General features: G+C 44.6%; 1 protein-coding gene across 2 annotated transcripts in view; it reads right to left on the bottom strand.

The window, feature by feature from the left end:
* Positions 1–23,146, bottom strand: part of UBE4B (ubiquitination factor E4B) — a 115,449-nt gene that overhangs the window by 6,598 nt on the left and 85,705 nt on the right. For both annotated transcript variants that reach the window (XM_082612303.1, XM_082612302.1), the window contains 6 exons: positions 19,344–19,442; positions 18,397–18,632; positions 12,140–12,266; positions 10,330–10,474; positions 6,131–6,265; positions 3,522–3,713 (listed from right to left, as the gene is read on the bottom strand). In XM_082612303.1, coding sequence (XP_082468429.1) covers positions 3,522–3,713; positions 6,131–6,265; positions 10,330–10,474; positions 12,140–12,266; positions 18,397–18,632; positions 19,344–19,442 — 934 coding nt within the window. The remainder of the gene's footprint in view (positions 1–3,521; positions 3,714–6,130; positions 6,266–10,329; positions 10,475–12,139; positions 12,267–18,396; positions 18,633–19,343; positions 19,443–23,146) is intronic.

The raw sequence follows: 23,146 nt of genomic DNA, 5'->3' as shown, positions 1-23,146 counted from the left end.
TAGAGCCCGCGAACCACAGCTACTGAGCCCACGTGCCACAACTACTGAAGCCCACATGCCAAGAGCCCATGCTCCACAACAAGAGAAGCCACCGCAATGAGAAGCCCGCGCACGGCAAGGAAGAGTAGCCCCCGCTCACCGCAACTAGAGAAAGCCCGCATGCAGCAATGCAGACCCAACGCAGCCAAATAAATAAATAAATAAATTTATATATAAAAATAAAAAGGAACGCTGCATAGGAGAAGTGAGATTTCACATGGGCTCTTTATTTTTTTTTTTATTTTTTTAATTTTTATGGTTGCGTCAGGTCTTAGTTGCAGCATGAGGGATCTTCGTTGAGGAATGCGGGATCTTTCACTGAGGCATGCGGGATCTTTCACTGCAGTGCTTGGGCTTCTCTCTAGTTGTGGTGCGTGGGTTCCAGAGCGCAAGGACTCTGCAGTTTGTGGCACGCGGGCTCTCTCGTTGAGGCGCGCGAGTTCAGTAGCTGTGGCGCGCAAGCTTAGCTGCCCCGTGGCATGTGGGATCTTGGATCCCCAACCAGGGATTGAACCTGCAGTCCCTGCATTGGAAGGTGGATTCTTTACCGCAGGACCACCAGGGAAATCCCAAGACTTTTTTTCTCTTTTTTTTTTGATGTGGACCATTTTTTAAAAGTCTTTATTGAATTTGTTACAATATTGCTTCTGTTTTATGTTTTGGTTTTTTGGCCGGGAGCCATGTGGGATCTTAGCTCCCTGACCAGGGATCGAACCCACATCCCCTGCACTGGAAGGCGAAGTCTTAATCACTGGACCACCAGGAAGTCCCCATTACATGGGCTCTTGACTACTATTGTTGTTTAATGGAACGTGGTGTTAACAAACAGTGCTCCGTGAACAACAGATCTGCCGTTCATCTGCCTGGAAACCACAGGCAGACTTGGCCCTCAGTGCAGCTCACTGTGTCAGGCTGAGACCTCTCTCTGTCCTGGGCTCTCTGGGCTCCAGGGACAACTGTCCTGTCACACGCCCTCTCTGACGAGGGGCTCTCTCCTCAGGCCTGTGAGTGTAAGGCTCAGGGCTCCTCATGCTGGGGCATCTGTCACCTCTCCCGGGCACCTGTCTTCCGCCCGCTCTCAGTGCACAGGAGAGAAGGCTCTCAGTTTCTTCCCTTGCTCGGCTGCTGTTTCTTTGCTCCTCTGTCTTCGCAGGAAAACAAGCCATACCAGCCGGAACCAGAGCGAACCAAGAGCAGTGCTCCCAAGGGAGAAGACGAAAGTCTACCACCTCCCTGGAGTTTTCTAGTCTTCCATGCTTCCACCCCCAGCACCCCCCCCAGCCCCTCTTCCGAAACAATCCAGTGGGCAGGCCCCTCATCAGCTTACAGCCCATATAAATGGAAAGTGTCCAACAATCAAGACAAACGCCACACTGTACAAGGCAGCAAACAACCCACTTAAAAAGTGTTTTTCTCTCCACTGTGCCACCGGCACTTGTGTGCCTGCTTCACGTGTCTGGAAGAACAGGGCTATTGAGACATCCGAGAAGACCCATGTGCCACCGTGCAGAAACCGCTGCCTGTGATTCAAGCCATGTGCCACCACAGGCCACCACCTGTACCACCACCACAATCCACAGGCAGTACCAGGCAGTGTGGGTGTTTTGTTGGTCCCCAAGAAGAGGCAGCTGGAAGCACTGGGAAACACTCCTTTGTCACCCACTTGGTTTTCACCGTCTCACTGGGTGTGCTGTGCTCGTGCCCACTGCAAACTTTCTGTTACGTGTTATAACCGCTTGCGACGTGGCAGCCACAGGGGAAGAGGGAGCAGGCTAAAGGACCCTTCTGAGTCCCTGACAGTGAAAGCGGAGGAGTCCCCGGGGACTCCTCACGCCCGACCTCTGGCTGCGCCAGAGAGGCGCAGCTCCAGCCGGCCTGCTGCCCAAGCAGACAACCTGACCTTGCCTGGGGAGCATTGCCATTTCTTGTCTCTCTTAAGGCTACCTACCGCTTATCTTCCATTTCTCAACACGTGCAGCATCATACAGTCATAGGCTAGAGAATCATTTTAGCATCTACCCAAAGTAACTGCAAACACCTAACCTGCTCATTTACCACGACTTTTTATGGAAAAACTGCTTTAGACATATGTGGTTTTTTCCATTGCAGGTGCTTTGTCAAGACCACACCTCTTGCTTTATCCAGAAGTACCTATGTATGAGAATTATGTCTCAATAAAGCTGTTACTGAAAAAAAAAAAGTACCTACGATTCCCCTATTTTGACCTTTGGATGAGATATAAGTAAAGAACCTTCTGGAATGCCTAGTGATGGTTACCCTGAGATGTGAGTTAAGACTTGGATAAATAATGTGAACAAAGATGCAGAGACTGAAACAGACATGGCACTTTGGGGGCATTTTAAGTGGAGAGCAGAGAAGCTGAGAACATGGGCTCAGGGCCAGACTGCCCAGTGGGAATCCTGCCTCCGCCTCACATCAGCTGTGCGGCTCTGTAACCTCTGTGTGCCTCCTTGTAAAGCAGGAAATCCAACTAAACCTAAATCGTAGGATTTTGTGAGGATTACAAGTGAAAACATGGAACGCGGCTAAAGCTTGATGTGTGGTTGATACACATCAGTTGTTATAACGCTGGAGAGGCTGCAGGATAGAGGGACGTGGAGGCACGGGGAGCCCTCTATGAGGTACTGAAACAGGAAAACTCGAGGCCGGGCAGGGGTCGCTTGGACTAAATCGGTAGCTGTGGAAATGAAAACCACAAAATGGATACGATCAGAGGGACACAAGGAATAAAGGAGGGAAGAATGTAAAATAACATACACGGGGCTTCCCTGGTGGCGCAGTGGTTGAGAGTCCGCCTGCCGATGCATGGGACACGGGTTCGTGCCCCGGTCCGGGAAGATCCCACATGCTGCGGAGCGGCTGGGCCCGTGAGCCATGGCCACTGAGCCTGCACGTCGGGAGCCTGTGCTCCGCAACGGGAGACACCACAGCAGTGAGAGGCCCGCGTACCGCACAAAAAAAAAAAAAAAAAAAAAAAAAAGATAACATACACGGTTTGAAACCTGGAACCACAGAAATAACGGCAGCACTGAAGCTGTTATTAAATCTCCTTCTTGGGAAGAAGATTTGGATTCCCTGCAAAAACCAGGCTCTTTCTGGGAATGTAACTGATTTGTCGAGGGAAGCCCTTAGCAAGATGGGTACGAACTCAACTGGAGACGGACCTGAGAGCCAAATCCGCTCTTCACGCCCAAAGGAAAACAACTGAGTCACATCCATTTACACCAGACAAGCTCCCCTCGCCACTGTGGCCATTATTTCTATTTACATACTAAAAACTTCTCAAACCACATTTTGAAAAGTGTCACCTTCCTTGATTTCAAGTGGGGAAAATCCAAGAACAGATGGATATGTGATCGCGCAGGGTCTGCCGGGAAATCCAAAGGGAAGCAAACTCAAGTCACCCACTTCAGGAGCCTGAACTCCAGGCTCCCTCTGAAACTGTTCCCTTGGGCACTGACCTGGTCGTCAGCAATGGCTTTAGCGAACCGGGCACAGTCCAGCTGCAAGTAAATATCCGTCAGCTGGTCCAACAACTTCTTTGGTTCAAAGCCATATTTCTCAGGGTTTTCAACTTTCAGGTCACGGCACTTAGGACCACAGAGTTGCTGAAGATTAAAGTTCAGCATCGCAGCCAATCGGGGTCCGAGTTCCTAGGAAATCACGGGATAATAGGACAATTCATGCTGTTGAGACAAGCAAGAAGGACCCAAAACTCCCATTTCAGTGGAGGAACAGGAATTGGCAGGCTCAGTCTTCAAAGAATCCCTTATATGTGCTATATCATACGCTGAAGAAGGACATTCTATTCAAACTTTTCTTTACTCTCCATTTCTAATCCAATTCTAATACTTCATAGAATGTTGCATGCTGATGGAATATTTATAAATACCAAAAAGGCAACATTTTCATTAAATTCATGCTTTAATTATAAAAACAAGGATCACTTTGAATTTGTTGAGAAATGGGTAAAAGAGGGAAACTATTCATAATTCCATCATCATCACACGTGTCACGAAAGTTTCTCTTTCAGCCATCATTTTATGCATTACTTTTCTATAAATTTCAAGTCCCTGACAGTTCAGGCAATATGCACCATTCTTATTTATTTATCAGATGCAAAGAGTGAAGAAATATAAAAGAGGTAGAAGATAAAATTTATGTCTTGAATAGTTTGAAATCTAGCCAGTGAGACAAAACAAACTGAAATGAAACAACTAAAAACTAATTATGAAATAATATGCTATAACCCCACAAGATGACACAGTACCTACTACAGGTGGGCATACATTGCTTTAAGCAAACCTGAAATAGGAAAACCTGGCTTATAGAGTATTAAACACCGGCCGTAAAAAATGAGCTGTGAAAGCTTCTCTTTAAGTAACAAGGTTTTCATTAAATTTCATGACTGGATTTATACAAATTCAACTTAAGTTTGGCTTCTAAAGGACCTGCTTTTGCACCAAGTAAAAAGTACTCCTGTATTTAATTGTTAAGAAACCGTGAGGTTAAGGAGGGATAAGAATAGGATATAATTGGTAATTTGTTTTTTCCTGAAGTGGGAGAGTTTTGTGCTAACCAGCAAAGAAGGTGAAAACAGTGCAGCAAAGGAAAAGGAGAGATCAAAGCAGGCACAGGCAAAGACCAGGGGGCAGCAGACTACGACCCAGGTGTACGGAGAGCTCAGATCAAAGAGTAGGTCTTGAAAAACATTAATTTTCATCGACATGAAAATAACAGACTTAGCTTTCAATAATTTCGTTTAAACAAATGAAGAATTTAGAACTAAAAATAGGCTTTATGATAATTTAGTCTCAAGTAATTTTTATAGTTTCTGACCTTCTGAACAATCAAAGAGCACGGCCATCGGAGTAGTTGAACACAAAATAAAACATGACTTAGAGCAGGGATTGGCAAACTGCTAGCCGCGAGACATATCTGGCCTGATGCCTCACTTCACGGAGTTCTACTGGAACGCGGCAACAGCAAAGCTAGCGGCTGCAATAGAGGCCACGTGGCCTACGACGCCTAAACTATTCACTGTCTGGCCTTTATAGGAAACGTTTCAAGAGGTCCATCTGCAAACCTTTAAGGGAAGCAAGTGTCTGAAGTACCTTATCTCAATGAGTCGAACGTTCTTACGCTTTCAGTGATGCACTGTTTTGCTTCATGTTCTGCTGCTCTTGCACTGAAATCTATTTATGAAGAGACATGAAATGTAAAGGGGACAGAGGAGGGGGCTCACCTCTTGAGTTGCACGTGGGACAGGGCGTAGTGATAATGACGGAGGTGAGAGTAAACAGGGAAAATGGAGGAAACGTGTAGTAAAACTACATCCCACTGTAAACCTGTCTCCATATGGGCAAGTACCAAATCTCAGGCCCCTTTCTTGCCTTCCTCACTATCCTGGCCCCGGCCCCACCATAAGACTTCTAAACTCTGTGTGTGTTTGTGTGCACGTGTGTGTGTGTGTGAGTGTGTGTGTTGCGGGGGGTTGTTGAAGGGAAGCAGAGATCTTCATTTATGCCCCTCAGTTTCGATTTCAGAAACAGGATCCCGGTCTCATCAATCAAGTCAAGGCCAAACAATCTGGCTACCTTTGACCCATCATAAACCCTAATTATGGCTCTTGTTAACCTTTGGCTTCCTGAGTGTAACAAACCTACACCCAAGAGAACCAAAGATCTTATATACTATCAATTATTTCTACTTAATACAGTCTCATTTCCAATTGATGTCACCTTATACTTTTCCTATAAATAAAATACTGGAGTCGATGATGATAAAAATACGTCACAGCTTCAACATTAATAATCCAATGTGCTGTCTCAGCAGAAACTGATATAAGTTATCTTGGAAGTGACCTTTTGCAGACTTCAGACTATCGATAGAATGTTGTGTGTATCAATTAGCATAACTGGGAACAACATCAGTAACAGAATTTCACCGATTGGTGACTGTGGTGCTGAAACACCCAGGATTTCAACAACTACTCTATTTAGTTATAAGTGATAGACTCTGAATGTGGAATCCAACAGACAAAAACAAATACCCCCAAGGTTCTACTCACAGGTCTGAGGAATGGCTTTTGGACCTGCTTGGTGAGGATATGGAACATGTCCACGGTTTCTGTCGCCAGGGCAAGATAGGAGCGTGAAACGCGCTCATCCTGAGCGAGCTGGGACTGGCGGGCCTGTTGCTGATCCTGGGGAACAGTGAACAGATGCCAGACACATCTCAGTACAGTCAGCAGCTCAGCAAACACCAAGTGTGAAGCAAAAATACAGTCAGCTCATAAATGGGAAAGTGCATAATACAGCCAACATACTTAGGGAATGATACAACAACCTGTACAGCAAACCTTCTAGATTACTGAGGTTTATTCCTTTCGCCATCAGATGTCTTTAGGGCTTTGAATAAGGGGACCCTGGCACGTGACTTAACTTACGTGAGACTCAGTTTCCTCAATGATAAAAGAACTCACCATCAACTGATATGCAGGACGCAATAAGTGATTCTTACATCCTGCCTGATACACGTGCTAATAAAGGATATTCACCGTCCTTAATAACAACGTCTGCGTAGTCATCGTTATTTTGAAAACCACAGGTGTGCTGCGCTATCACACTGAGGCCTATAGGTTTCGCCACAACACCAAGGACCTGTAGATTGCTCAGCTTTTGAATTTTGTCTCTCCACACCTGTTAGGCTGTCAACCTCTACAACTGTCAGCATGCTTGCCTCCGGTGCCATCCTCCTCCTTCTACTCTGCCATAGGCTGGGAAACAAGACAATAAGGTATATTTGACTCATGGGTAAAATAAGGTGGAATCTACTGAAGGCTCTGTGATAGACCAAATACAGAAACATCAGTACGGGCTTAAATTCCTACATCTGCTCAGAGGCCTGTTTACTTTACCTTGGGGGAGGGGAAACAGCTAGAACAGCTAATGTAGCCACATGAGTGCCCCCTGCGTAAGCGCCCTGTGGAGATCCTGCACCAGTGCTGGGTGACCTGCCCACCGCCCTTCGGTCAGGAATGAAAGGCTGAAGCAGCGAGGATGGAGGAAGAGCAAGGTGAGAACCACCTCAGTGTGTGTCTGGGTGTCACGTTCATTCATCAATCAGTGTGATCCAGCCCCTTCCATAGGCCAGGCCTCCTTTAGGTCCTGGAGATGAAGCACAGAACGTGACCAAGAAGGCTCCCTACCTCATGGAATTTAGACATCAGTTAGGGAGATAAGCAATAAACAGACACCCACCCAAACAGATACAGATAAGTCTGATAACAGATGAAGAAACATAAAGCAGGGCTGGGGTGGGGTGGGGGAGGAAAAGTGTGCTGGGGCTGGGGTGCTAGTCTGGAAAGGGTGGTCAGGGAAGGCCTCTCTGAGGAGGTAACACTTAAGCAGGTATCTGAAGGAAGTGAGTCAGCAAGAATCAGGGGAAAAGCACTCCGGGCTCAGGGAGTGCAAAGGCCCTGCTGTTTGGTGGAAGGTCAAGGAGGCGAGTGGGGGCAGGGTAGCATGAGCGAAGGGGACGGGCGGGGCTCGAGACTGCAGTGCCCGCCAGGCCCGAGTGTGAGAACTGCGGAAGCCAGGAAGGGCTCTGAGCAGAGCAGGGATGAGAGGCTGACTGAGATTTTAACACCATCCTGCTGGAATGCACATGAGCAAGGGGGGAGGCTGAAACCAAATGGGGGGCTACTCCAGTAATGCAGGTTAAGAGACGGTTGTGAGCTGGAGGTGGGGGAAGAGGTCAGATAACAAACATACTTTACGACAGAGCCTAGGGGCCTTTGCTGGGAGAGAGAGGAATCAAGGAAGACTCTAGAAGGTGCTGAGCCAGAGCAATGAGCAGAATGCGGTCGGCACTTCCTGAGACAGGGCGGTCTGGAGAGGAGATCTGGGGGACGACATCGAGGGCTCAGTTTTGGACAAGTCAGGTTTGAGATCCTATTAGACCACTGGGCAGGGGGAGGTCAACAGCTGGTTATGTAAGCCTGAATCAGGAGTGAGCCGAGCTGGGGAGGCACATTTTGGAGTCGTTAGAATACAGACAGCTAAAGCCTTGGAACAGATGAGATCAGCTAGCAGTGATTTTCAACTGGGGGCATCAGGCCACGTGTGGGAATGTTTCCGGTTGCATGGTGACCCAGGGTTGGAGGGAAACATCACTGGCATTAAATGGGCACGAGCTAGAGAGGCTAAAGGTCCTGCAGTGTCCGGGACCGTGTCTCATAGCAAAGAATGACTCTTATAGCAAAACTCCAGCCAGCGTCCTCACCGAGAAACACACGACCTAGGGAGCAAGTATGGAGAGAGAAGAGAAGCCTGAGAGCTGAGCACCTGGGAGGACCAGGCGGGGAGGCAGGAGGCAGGAGGCAGGATGTGACTCCAAAGTCAAGCAGACCTGATTCTGAAGGAACATTTTTTTAGGGATTATTTATGCCCTTTTCCATCCGTTGACCCAGAAAAATCAATAGTATCTGCTCAGTCGCCTCATAAACAAATGCTATTATCATAAGCACTGACTCTGGACGAGGTAATGTGCCACAGACCCGTATCCCAACATCGACAATGTAAGCTGGTCCAACATCAGCATCATGAGTGACATAAAGAGGGTGTTACAGGAGTGGGAGAAAGGCGAGACTCTGCAGCTCCACTGATGGGGAAGGTCAGCCGTGAGGGAGTATTCAGACAAGACCTCCCTCAAAGAATGGGTAAGATTTTAATACATAAGAGTAGAATGTACAGCGTTTTAGACAGAAGTGTTTCAAGGCAAACAAAGCAATAGGAGCTACGCATCCTGAACACTTTCTCTGGGCTGGTCATGAACTACGTCCTCACTGTCTGTCTCTCCTCACAACTTTCCCACAAGGCAAGAACTATCTCTGATTTACGGGCTAGGAAACAGTGAGGAAGAACTTTTAATGTGCGGCAGGGACAGTTCTCAAACCCAGGTCCCCTGGACCCCGAAGCCGGGGCTCTTGCAACTAGAGCTCATCTGTTTCCCCGGCACATTCTGCAGAGGCCGGGGGACTGGACCAGATTCAAGCTGACGGACTGTGACAAGGGGTGAGCAGGGGAGGATGTCTTAGAGCCACCCTGGGGAGCCTCAGGCCTGGGGGTGACGCCGCCCGGTGGGAAATGGAGAGAGGCAGGAGGAGGGTTTTGGAGGCAAAGGAGCGTTTAGAAATGCATATGTGTTTAGAAATGCATAAGAGGCTGGTGGGTAGGATGAACGTCATCTAGAGGGTGCCAGTACAGTGCCGAGGGAAAAGATGACGACCACTGTGCTACCTCCTGAATACAACTAGAGGGGCTCAAGGAGCGTGGTGGCGTGGACACCGGAGAAATCCAGCATCCACGGACTCTGCACAAAGCCCCCCCAGAAGGTTTAAGTCTGTAGTTGAAGCACGTTGGCTACAGTAAGACGTAAAATTCTCATCAAAGCTGCAGGAATACTTGGAATGAAAACCTCCCCTAAGTGTGCCTCGACATTCTACGTTTAAGAGAGTTTTGACTCCACAGCTTAGAACAGCCTCAGTACTATCTTCATCTCGAGAATGCCGCTGCGAGAAAAGAAAAAGTGGTCCTCCCTACTTTCTGGAAAGCAGTTCTGATTCTGAGCCTAACAAAACAAGGAGCAGAACTAACCAATACATGAAGTCACCAATAGCTGCGAAGGGCCTAATAAGTCTAAATGGTGGCAATCGAGGTCAGGAGAGGGCAGTGTGCTATCACCGGCACAGCAGGAATTTCTCATGGAACCTGGCAAAACAGACCTCTTTTCTGTTTATAACTGAACATAAAAACCAAGATGTACCGAGAGGAAAAACACCCCATCAGAGCCCTCCTGAGTTAGTCACACGGATGTCCAAAGAAGATCATACGAACAAACCCAATTCTTGACTAGCAGACAGAGTTCTAGAGATTTATTTCCTAGTTACTTTCCTAAATCTGAACATATTCAAACAATAAAAGTTCTTCTCCAAAACAGTCCTCGAAAGTTAAAAAGGCAGAGAGAGTTTTCAGGACAAAGACTTCTCACCTCATTTCCTAGCTTTAGGTCAAGTGTTTAAGGGTTCTCCTACCCCAAACCTGGGCTCTAACTTCACAGAAGCCCACAGGTGGGATGGTAACAAGTACCGACAAGTCTGTCGGACCTAAGCCTTCAGACCCAGATGCAGCCCCCAAAGCAGGGCGCTGCCCGGGGCCAAGGCTGCTTCCCTGCGATGCTGTCCCATCACCCGGACAGTGTCCTCACCCGGGGCAGCTGGTCCCACTGTTCTTTGTTCTTCATCTCTTCTTGCACTTCGTGGATCCGCTTCAGAGACTCCAGGCTTTCATCGAGCAAAAATGTTGTGTCGTTGATCAGCATGTTTATATAGCGGACAAACTGCTTCCCGGAACTAAAAAGGCAATTACACGGTACATGGTCACACATTTCCCTGGAGCGGAGGTGCAGCTCCGGTGCTGCAGCCCTACCTCTCCTGAGACCTTGTTATTCTTCCATATTAATTGATAAGCTCATTCCACCGATGTGCTACAGCCACCCTGCACGGTTCCCGAGAGCCAAGTCCTAACATTCTAGAGTTCTGTGAGCAAATTCCCTTGGTAGCTCAAATTTGGCAACAGTGGCGTTATTTACACCCCAGACGACCAGCAAATGCTGATATCCCCCCCTCCACCCCAGAGAGTGGATTTACCAGCACTCCCCAGCTCATTCCCTCAACAATTTTAAGTAGAGAAAACACTCTTCCAGACTAGAAAAGAAAATATGCTTAAACTCCCCAACATATAAGGAAAGCACAAATACCCACATATAAGAGATAAGAGAACTTCCGATACAGTTCTTCTTTATTATAAAGAAAGACAGGTTGAAGAAAAATTGGAAGCTGTAATACTGATAAAGTAGGATATTAACATACCTTATGGAAACAGAAGTTTCCAATCTCTGGAACTGTCCTGCATATCCTATTATAATGGAGGAACTTGCTGGTGAGCTGAGAGGGCCTGGCCCACCTGTTAGACTCTGTATCTGCCAGATTAGTAGAGAAAAGAGGAGCTACACTTCAGGATCTACTGCTGGGTGACCAGAGGGCAATGAGCCCATGCCGGGGGTGCGGGGAAGAGAAGTTCCTGTGAGCAAGGGCAGAGGCCTGGATTTCAGGAACATGGGAAGTTCAGGATGAACACTCATACTTAGCACCAGGCAGATCAAGCTGTGGGCCTGCCTGGTCTCCTAAGCTCATGCCAAGCTTTTTTTGTTGGAATGTAATTCTGATGACAAGAGCAGTTCACCGAGATAACTAACTTAAAGAGATTACTCTGCAGAAAGGTGTCTAGCAAATGGCTACTCCACTGGTCATACTTATACTGTTGACTAGTAACTCGGTAAACAAGTGACAGCTAGGCTTGATCAACGACTGAACATGGGTTGCAAAAGATCCAAGGAGATGGGATAAAATTTCTTCTGAAGAATAATTCAAGAATTCAATATTTTCACCTACCTTTCTATTTGAAGCACCTTTCTTTTTACAGTAACTTAGATGGAATTACTAATGTCCAGGTTTAAGTAGTCACCGAAATTTCAGGTTGGTAATGAAAAGCCTTTAATCAAGGTCTAGGGCTTCACTACAAAGAACGTCACTTCAAGTGACAGCCTTACCCTATCTGCTTCTGAATCTCAAGTTCTCCTTACATTTCTAACTCTAAACCTTGATATCATATTCAGGAGCACCATAAGATCTCATTTCAGGCATTTTGCAAATTCATTTAATACTGTAATCAGGAAACACCAAAAAACACAAAACATCATTTCAGAAGAGTTATAGATTCTTTCTCTATGTATACCATGCCCACAGTATCTTGAAAACTCTAAAGTTCAGCAATGTCTGTCGAGCACAGAGATTTAGATAACCCTGCTCACATTTAGCAGAACCATCTGGAAAACTTAAGGGAGGCTGAGACCAAGCAAACAGTCAACAAGAACCCAGCCGTGAAAGTTTTTAAGTGGCCACTCTACCTGTGATTTGCAAGAGAGCAAGCTGTGACATTAGGGGCCCAATACTCACTTGAACTCCTCCATAAAGGTGCCATGGTGAGCTATATTTTGCCAAAGGCTTTTAAAAATGGTGCTAATATGATAGCGAATGGTGAACTTGTCATAGAACTCGCTGGTGGCTCCGGTATGCTCAACATCTAAAGAAGAAAGACAAGGGACTGAAGCACATGTACTTTCTTCCCTTTCTAAAAGCAGTTATTGCTGCTACAATGTCATTGAATGAATAATACAAATCTGCAAAGTCAGAGATGTGATAAAATTTTGTCTATATCTCACATGGAGGGCAGAAGAGAAATTACGAGGTGTTTTTTTTGTTTGGTTTTTTTTTGTTTTTTTTTGCCATACGCGGGCCTCTCACTGTTGTGGCCTCTCCCGTTGCGGAGCACAGGCTCCGGACGCGCAGGCTCAGCGGCCATGGCTCACGGGGCCAGCCGCTCCGCGGCATGTGGGATCTTCCCGGATCGGGGCACGAACCCGTGTCCCCTGCATCGGCAGGCGGACTCTCAACCACTACGCCACCAGGGAAGCCCACGAGGTGGTTTTGAGGACAAAAGCTTCACAACGAAGGTCTGGCAACGACACAATAACAAAAGGAACCGGGCTGGGAAAATAGCTTGGCAACACCCATGACCAGAATCTGAATTCTCATAACTCCCCCAATTTTCTTACTAATTTATAGAAATTCCATAGAACTTTAAATGGGTATCCCTGAGCAGGAAAAAAATTGGGTTAAGTTTTATTAAGGGCCACATACCTACTAAATGTGACTATTATTTTAACTACTTTTGTATAATTGATGTTTTAAAAGTAGAGAAAAGCATAGTAAATCTCTGTACTCATCATTCATTTACCAATTACCATCATCCATGTATCTTTTTACACGGAACAAAGATCAAACTTAGTTATCCAAAAGACAAACAGCTTAAGCATGAGAAGTGCCTGAATTCATGGCAAATCTTAAAAAGAGGGAAAACTGTCAGGTAAAGACGGTACGACTCAAGGAAAAGATAAAAGGCACCCTATAAATGCTGGTGGGGATGAACAGACAGTTTGACAAAATGTATCACAAGCCACCAGTATGCCCATCTTTCTGACCCACCAATTCTATTCAAGAAAACACATGTTCAAAGACTGATCTCCAAGGATACTCATTAAAGTACTATTTATATGAAAAAAATATAAATAATCCAAGTGCCCAACAGAGAACACAAAGTATTTGTGATATATTAAGTGAAAACCACAGGCTACCAAACAAAATATACAGTTTGGGTCCAATCATATTAAAAAATACAAACACACACACACACATGATATACAAATTGACTGGAAAGATACAGAGCAAAAGGTTAACAGATTCTCTCTGAGTGCAGAGATTATCAATGATTTTTATTTTCTTTTTGCTATTTGCTATATTTGCCAATGAACAGTTTCTTGGGATTAAAAAGGAAAACAGTTATTTAAAGATAAAAGGAATAAGCTAAGACCTATGGTACAAAGATCTAAAAGCGCTTACGTATATTCATTAGGTCAACCTTTCTTTAAGCTGAACTAAGTGTCATCTTATTAACTGTATAAAAGTGTGAACTAAAGTGTGGAGGGCTGATTTAGCAGAGTCCACAGGAGAACACCGGGGGCTGACAAAGAGCCTCGTCGATGCTCTAAATGGCTCATAACACCTGTACTGTATCCTGAACATAGCAGAGGCTGAGTAATGACCGTTAACTCACTACCCATCAATGTACATCTCTCCCAACAATAAAAAAAAATTCATTCCTAATGTTCCCTCAGAACTGCATCAGCCCAAGTTCTAATTCTCAAGTCCTAGTTCTTAAGAGGCCTGCAACGAACTATCCCTGGTAGCCGCTCCCCCGTCATGAGTCTTCTTGCTTGATTCACTAGGCTGCCTAGGCCTCAGGACCTTTACACTTGCTGCCCTCACTGCCTGCACACTGTGGCTGAGATCTGCTTATGGTTCCCTCTTGGGTCTCATTTTCAACATTACTCCAAAGTCATCTCCTCAGAGACCTCCCCTGACTATGCTTCTTAAAGCAGCACCAGGCCTTCCTCTCACACTCACTCTCTGGAATTACCTCATTTATGGGTTCAGTGTCTGTCTCCCAGCTAGGGTGCCTGACTGGTGATGGCGGGGATTTGGGGTCCTCACCGCTAGGCCCTGGCAGCAACACCAAAGCTGACCCGCAGTAGGAGCTCCATACGTATTTGTTGAATTAGTGATCGAGTCTACTTGGGCTAACGCTGGCTTTGCTGATTCAGATCAGCGTGGGGAAGAGAACAGTCTCAGTTATCAGTGTTCTTCCTGGTTCTGAGAAGCCAAGTTTTGAGAGCTGGTCCTTAAGGCACTGACTGCTGTGGTACAAATAAAATACTCTTATTTTTGAAACTCAGTTTTATTTTTGGAACAAACATTTGATCTTAAGTATTGTCTAAGCTAGAATACCCTCTCTGGGGTGCAAAAGAGGAGCCTGTTCCAGAGATCAATCTCTAATTCATGCCTGAGAGTCAGCCGTGCTCAGGAGCCAGGACCTCAGTCAGCAGGACTTAACGTGGATTTGACGGACACGTGGGGAGTGCCCACCACGCCCGTGGCAGGGCTCCCTTGGCGCAGGGCCCGCGGTAACTGGAGGAGCACCTGTGCCAATGCCCAGCTGCTGAGGCCGCTGCCACTCACTGGCTGTTTACCTTCAGCAAGCTTCTTGACCTTTCTAAGCTGCAGTTTCCTCATTCGTAAAATGGAGATATTTATAGCATCCATCTTGAGGACTGCTGTGTGGATTAAGTGAAAGGATTAGTAAATGTTCAATAAGCAGTGGCTATTATTAGCATGGGTATCATCTAATACCCATGGACCACCACAGAGGCGGTCCAGGGCCAGAGGGCACACTGCTTGGTGGCAAGGGGGAAAGGAGAAACAACACCCGCCCACCAGCTCCTGGAACCTTACCGGTGGGGGGCCCCCCAGGCCCAGCACTGTTCTCACGGGCAAGAGGCCCAGCCCTGTTCTTTATCCCAAAGCCACAGTGACAGGCCCAGGGCACTATCTGAGTACAAAATGCACTTAACTAAATTTTTTTTTTTAATACTAACAATGCATGTTTACTGTAGAATAATTAAGATGTTCAGATAATTTAAAAACAAAAACAAAAACACCAAACTACCCACATTTCTACCATTCATAAATAACCAATTCACTGTTAATATTTTGGCATATATTCTCCCATACTTTTTTCTGTAATATATATATGTGTACCAAATCGTGGTCATACTTGACATATTGTTCCATTACATGGCATTTTCTTTACTTTTTATTACTTAACCACGTACTGTAATTAACACACTACTTTTCATGGTTCACATAGACCCACCGTATGGATAAACTATAATTTACTTAAGTGACCCACAATTGGCAGGAATTTAGGTTGTTTTTAATACTCTCACTGTACCGCATTATAAATACTAACACAGTGAATGCTGTTATAAACATTTACAGACATTTATATTTATTCCCACAGAATCGATTACTATGAATGAAGTTTACATGTAAGAGGGTGTACTCATTATTTAGCTGCTGTCTCTCAGCCCCAAATCCACCCTTTTTTTTTTTTTTAAAGACATTTATTTATGTATTTCTTTGGTCGCGCCGGGTCTTAGTTGCGGCACTGGGCTCCTTAGTTGCGGCATGTAACTCTTAGGTGCGGTGTGCACGTGGGATCTAGTTCCCTGACCAGGGATCGAACCCGGGCCCTTGCATTGGGAGGACGGAGTCTTAACCAATGGGCCACCAGGGAGGTCCCCCCAAATCCACCCTTTATACTTGGCTTTGTGATACTGACGCTGGGACTCTTAAGTTTCCCTTTGCCAGCTGGCCCCGTTAGGCTCGCCAACAAGGAGCGCTGCAGGGGAGCTGGAAAACTGAAGGGACTTGGACCTCTGCTGGCTTGCTGCTCCCATCATGGACTCTCCAGCCCAGCAGGAGCAGCTGGCTTGTTTCCAGCTTTGTTCCACACTCACAGGACCAGGAATCCCACATGCCCTCAGAGATACCAGCACCCGCTGGCCAGCACGCTTCCTCAGGCCTGGGTCTCAGTTTTGCCGAAGCACTGATTTGAGGCACTAGAATCCCATAACCCCAGCCTTTTCCCTCGGTTCCCCCAGCCCTAGGGACAGATGATGGCTGCTCCCTGCACTGACAATCTGTACTACCCCAGGGTTCCTTATTTGCCTTTTCTGTCTTCCACTACCTATTGCACCAGTTCCTTATGTTAAATTCTCTCTCTTAAACTAACTGGCAGGTCATCCTAACTGGGCCTTGACTGATACGGAAGATAGAAGGCTTTGGTGCGGACTGCCAATTTGCCTTCCAGAAAGGCTTTACCAACTTACATTCTCAGAGAGTTTCATAGCACTAATTCTACACACGAGCTACGGAGGAGATGAAACAGACTTTTGCAGGTTCGTTTATTTCCCTACAACCATATTAGCACTAGGTATTCCCATCTTAAAAATAAATTTGATAGGTGAAAAGAGGTACCTCATCATTATTTTAAGAAATGCAGAATTACCCTCAATTCAGGTAAGCCTGACAGGTGCAAGGGACCATACAAGGTCCCGTCCTGTGCACGGGTGATGCACCGCTTGTACCTGAATGGCCCGTGGTCCTCTCCTACCAGGGCTGAGAGGTAAGAGGAGGACAGGAGAGCCAAGCGGGGGCCTTTTATGCAGAAGTGTTCTCTGCTGTTGCCAAGGTGAGCATGTTAACAAAAGTTCAGGAGCCCTGCATACTTGTTTAGGTTTAAGAGGATACAGGCAGGCTTGGGGAAGGAGAGAAACTCCCAGTAGGTGACATAAGATAATAGTGACAAAGGGGAAAGGAGGTAGACAGGTTCTTGAGCCTCAGAAGCACACACAGAGAGATGTCAGCACCAATCCAAAATAAGCAGGAGCAGGTCTTGGTCTACAGGGAAGGGGTGGTTGTCACTGAACACAAAGGAATCCTCAAACCGCTGCCGCCGCCGTGAACAATAATGGACTGTGCTCCGGGAGGCTGGTGTTTCTTCTAAGAGCATGGCGAGTACATTCTGCTAAATGGGTACCCAGAACGTCCTAGGTTCAATAGAAGATAAAAAGACAGACAGGGGCTTCCCTGATGGCGCAGTGGTTAAGACTCCACCTGCCAGTGCAGGGGACACAGGTTCGAGCCCTGGTCCGGGAAGATCCCACATGTCGTGGAACAACTAAGCCCACGTGCCACAACTATTGAGCCTGCACGATCCACAACTACTGAGCCCACAAGCCACAACTACTGAGCCCGCATGCCACAACTACTGAAGTCCGTGCGCCTAGAACCCGTGCTCCGCAACAAGAGAAGCCACCGCAATGAGAAGCCCACGCACCACAACGAAGAGTAGCCCCCGCTCGCTGAAGCTAGAGAAAGCCTGCGCGCAGCAACAAACACCCAACACAGCCAAAAATAAATAAATAAATAAATAAATAAATAAATAAATAAAAAGAAGACAGACAACACACTTCCTTTCCTGAGAAATATACAAACTGGAGGGAAAATGTTCTATTTGTACAATCCCGTGCCTTTGGTAGAGAACAGGTGAATGCATCCCCTAGGTAACAGGCTTTATGAAAACACATTTGCAGTTCAAAAGCCAAATTAAAAATGAAAATTTGGAATACAATTCAACCAGAAGAGGAAGACCTCCTTGCAGAGTGTCTGATACATTCTCAGTCTTGTTCACCAGTGTCACCTAGCACCTAGAACAGTGCCTGGCAAATAGTAGGCATTGGACGAATGTACAGAATTAGTCAATGAGTGAAGCCTCTCAGAGATCCTGATTCCATTGGTTTGAGTGGGATCTCCAAGAATAAGCATTTTTAACAAGCTCCTCGTTTTACCCAGTTTTGAAACTCTGGGTTACAGGACACTGTTGCAAAACTAATGTTGTAAGTTAAAAGCTACAATGACCCAGGTAGTTTCAGATAAAAACACCAACTTGATCTCAGTGTTACCCATCTGACTTTCAATGGATCTCACTGAATCATCAGGGACTCGTATATAGAGTGGTCAGTGTAATATTTCCACAACTCAGGGGAAAAATAACCAACAGCTTATGCTCCGCTGGCAGTGTATTAGTGGGTCATACTTATAAGCCGATGTCAGAATATTAGGTAACAGGTTTAGAACAACTTCAACCACTGGCTTTAGACGACCTTGCCCACCTGTACACATCAGGAACCTACCTGTATAAAACTTCATCAGGGAAGGGACCAACAGCTTGGTGGAGAGAGGATGATTCTCAATCATTTCAAAAAACTTCTGGGTCCGTGGCTGAACAGCAGGGTTAGTCATAAACATGACTTCTACGAGTTTGGCCACCAGATATGGATTTCGGATGTAGTTCTGGTTACACAACATCACAACAAGGAACATCACAATATCCTGAGTACAGGGCTCATAAAGCACCTGAGGAGAGTATCTGAAGAAAGGTGAGAGGAACAGGTAGTAAAGCTCTGAGAAAACACGGGTGGATGCTGGTGTCATTAGGCAAGGAAAGGGACGAATAGGTCTAGGAGCCAGGACACGGAATTCCCTTTAACTTGCTGAGTTTAAGGTGACTATTCCCAATACAACTAGGTAGATTTAAAACCCATTGTGTCTATTGGCCATAGCATGTTATATTAACTTATGTTTTAGAAAATAAACCAAAGGTGTGATTAAATCGTAGGTGAATTTTACAAAAGATCTTCACGACCAAAAAGACTTTAAAAAATATGTTGATGGAGTTGTTTTCATTTTTTCAAAGTTCAAATATTGGTTATAAACTCAACCTATTTCTTTGTAAGCGTTCTTTAATTTTACAATAGAGAAAAAATTTGGTACAAAATATAGAGGTGGGTATTTCTGGCTTTTGAATGTTCACTCAGATATTTATAAACGGTTTTCTCCTTGTTTCTCAGACATACAATTTGACTCACTTTTCACAGAGCACATTATTACCAGCACTGTTAATCCTCCTCTGTCTTGAGTTATTATTGGAATTGGCTGGATGCCACAGCCGGATTTATTTTTCCAGTCTCCAGGCAGCATTCGGTTAAAGCAGTGGCATTTAAGATGGAGGTTCATAATATAATGTACATGTTAAATATAAACACATATTAGAACTATGTAATATGTGAATGGGACTTACTGTACAATAAAAAATAAAAATTCAGCAACATCTTCTACATAAAACTCAGGTAATGCTGCGAATACCTTGGGGACATCTGAACTTAAAGGCAGTGTGACACTGTCAAAGAGAAAAAGTACAGGTTACAAAATGAAATCATGATACATCAAACTACAAGGAATATTATACTACCATTACAAGTAAGTGTTTCATTTGGAAAAAGCTCTCATTCTATATAACAGAGCTATGTAAAAAGTGCACAGGCAAAGAAACTACAACCAGAAATGAACAGGGAATAATGAAGACAGGGATAGGCTAGGGTGGACGTGAAACATTTTTGTTTTTCCTTTTCTTGATTTCTTGATTTTTATTTACTGCATTAAGATTAATGCAATAAATGTGAAGGAAATAAAAGGGTCATGTTTGGTCATTTTATGGAACTCAAACTGTTTGAGTCAACAGAGCTACACATGTACTTTAAATACTATTGGGTTGGCCAAAAAGTGCCTTCGGTTTTTAAGTAAAAGTAAAAGACACATTTTTCATTTTCACCAAGAACTTGATTGAACGATGTCTTCACTCTTTTGATCCACTACCTTCTGCCATTTTTCAGGCAACTTCGTAATTCCATCTTCCCAAAACTTTTTATGTTTTTGAGCAAAGAACTGTTCCAGGTGCCTTTTACAGTCTTCCAGGGAATTGAAATTTTTTCCATTAAGAGAATTTTGTAAAGACCGAAATAAATTCAAATCCAAAGGTGCAATGTCTGGTGAATACAGCAGATGAATTAGAACTTCCCAGCCAAGCTGTAACAGTTTTTGCCTGGTCATCAAAGAAACATGCAGTCTTGCGTTATCCTGATGGAAGATTATGCGTTTTCTGTTGACTAATTCCGCACGTTTTTTGTTGAGTGCTGCTTTCAGTTGATCTAACTGGGAGCAGTACTTGTTGGGATTAATCGTTTGGTTTTCCAGAAGGAGCTCATGATAGAGGACTCCCTTCCAGTCCCACCACATACACAACATCACCTTCTTTGGATGAAGACCGGCCTTTGGTGTGGTCGGTGGTGGTCCATTTCGTTGGCCCCACGGTTTCTTCCATTCCACATTACTGCACAGTATCCACTTTTCATTGCCCATCACAATTTGTTTTAAAAACAGAACATGTTCATTACATTTAAGTAGAGAATGGCATTCGGAAATACAGTCAAGAAGGTTTTTTTTGCTTAACTTATGTGGAATCCAAACATCAAAGCAATTAACATAACCAAGTTGGTGCAAATGATTTCCAACTCTTGATTTGGATATTTTGAGTATGCGGCTATCTCCCACATGGTATAACATTAATTGTTCTCAGTTAATGTCTTGATTTGATCTCTATCAACTTCAACTGGTCTATCCGACCGTGGAGTGTCATCCAGTGAGAAATCTCCAGCACGAAACTTCGCAAACCACTTCTGACAACATTCGATCAGTCGCAGCACCTTCTCCATACACTGCACAAATCTTTTTTTGCGTTTCAGCTGCATTTTTACCTTTCTTGAAATAATAGAGCATAATATGCTGAAAATCTGACTTTTTCCTTCCATCTTCAATATTAAAATGGCTACACAAAAATTCACCAATTTTGATGTCTTTTTTTAAATGCACACTGATATGACAGCCGTCACATACAACCTAACAAAATTGTTTCGAATGAAGTTAAAGACAACTAAGTGCTACTAGAGCCATCTTACGGAAAAAACTGAATGAACCTTTTGGCCAACCCAATATTTTCCACTCCTGCAGGGGGCTTGGGCCAACCTCAACAACGTTGGTGATCCTGAGATTTCATAATAACCATAAAATAATAATAAATAAAACAAAAATGGCTGCCTGGAGGAGCTGTCCAGGTGATGATAAAGAGATCAAGAAGGTTCTCAGCTCATTCTCTGAATTCGCTAGGGATTTGCCTGGACCCAGTGTCTAGGGGGACCTAATATCCTGTTAACTCCAGCGTTTAGCTTCCAATTTCCTTTTCTATCAATCAAAGATTTTATAGCCAATTTTCCAAGAATATAAAATGGGAAACAGTCTCTTCAGCAAGTGGTGCTGGGAAAGCTGGAGAGCTGCATGTAAATCAATGAAATTAGAACACACCCTCACTCCATGAACAAAAATAAACTCAAAATGTCTTAAAGACCTAAACATAAGACATGACACCATAAAATCCTAGAAGAGAGCATAGGCAAAGCATTCTCTGATATAAATCATACCAATGTTTTCTTAGGTCAGTCTCCCAAGGCAATAGAAATAAAAACAAAAATAAACAAATGGGACCTAATCAAATTTACAAGCTTTTGCACAGCAAAGGAAACCATAAAAAAAAAACAAATGAAAAGACAACCTATGGAATGGGAGAAAAGTATCTGCAAATGATGTGACAGACAAGGGCTTAATCTCCAAAATATACAAACTCATACAAGTCAACAACAAAAAATATCAAAAAACATAATTGAAAAATGGGCAAAAGACCTTAATAGACACTTCTCCAAAGAAGACATACAGATGGCCAGTATGCACATGAAAAGATGTTCATCATTGCTAATTATTAGAGAAATGCAAATCAAAACTACAATGAGGTACCACCTCACAAAGGTCAGAATGGCCATCATTAAAAAGTCTACAAATAACAAATGCTGGAGAGGGTGTGGAGAAAAGGGAACCCTCCGACGCTGTTGGTGGGAATGTAAGTTGGTGCAGCCACTGTGGAGAACAGTATGAAGATTCCTCAAAAAACTAAAAACAGAATCACCATATGAGCCAGCAATCCCACTCCTGGGCATACATCTGGACAAAACTATAAGTCAAAAAGATACATGCACCCCTATGTTCATAGCAGCACTATTCACAGTAGCCAAGTCATGGAAAAAACCCAAATGTTCATTGACAGATGAATGGATAAAGGAGATGTGGTACATATATATACAATGGAATACTACTCAGCCATAAAAAGGAACGAAATAATGCCATTTGCAGCAACATGCATGCAACCAGAGATTATCATGCTAAGAGAAGGAAGTCAGAAAGAGAAAGACAAATACCATATGGTATCACTCATATGTGGAATCTAAAATATGGCACAAATGAACCTATCTACAAAACAGAAACAGACTCACTGGCATAGAGAACAGACTTGTGGTTGCCAAGGGGGAGGGGGGTGGGGGAAGGAAGGATTGGGAGTGTAGGATTAGCAGATGTAAACTATTATATATAGGATGGATAAACAACAAGGTCCTACTGTATAAACACAGGGAACTATATTCACTATCCTGTGATAAACCATAATGGAAAAGAATATTAAAAAAGAAAAGAATGTCTATATATGAGTAACTGAGTCACTTTGCTGTACAGCAGAGACTGGCACAACACTGTAAATCAACTCTACTTCAATTTAAAAAAATAAATAAAAGCGAGGCTTCCCTGGTGGCGCAGTGGATAAGAATCTGCCTGCCAATGCAGGGGACACAGGTTCAAGCCCTGGTCCAGGAAGATCCCACATGCCACAGAGCAACAAGTCCGTGTGCCACAACTACTGAGCCTGCGCTCTACAGCCTGTGAGCCACAACTGCTGAGCCCACATGCCACAACTACTGAAACCCGCGTGCCTAGAGCCCGTGTTCCGCAACAAGAGAAGCCACTTCAATGAGAAGCCCGTGCATTGCAACGAAGAGTAGCCCCCTCTCGCGGCAACTAGAAAAAGCCTGCAGAGAGCAACGAAGACCCAACACAGCCAAAATTAAATAACTAAGTAACTAACTAAATAAATAAAAGCAAAAAAAAACA

The sequence above is a fragment of the Mesoplodon mirus genome (genome assembly GCF_964341445.2).
Source record: "Mesoplodon mirus genome assembly, chromosome: 3".
Classification (NCBI taxonomy): Eukaryota; Metazoa; Chordata; class Mammalia; order Artiodactyla; family Ziphiidae; genus Mesoplodon; species Mesoplodon mirus.
The sequence above is the reverse complement of the archived record's forward strand: the minus strand, read 5'-3'. Positions and strand labels throughout refer to the sequence as shown.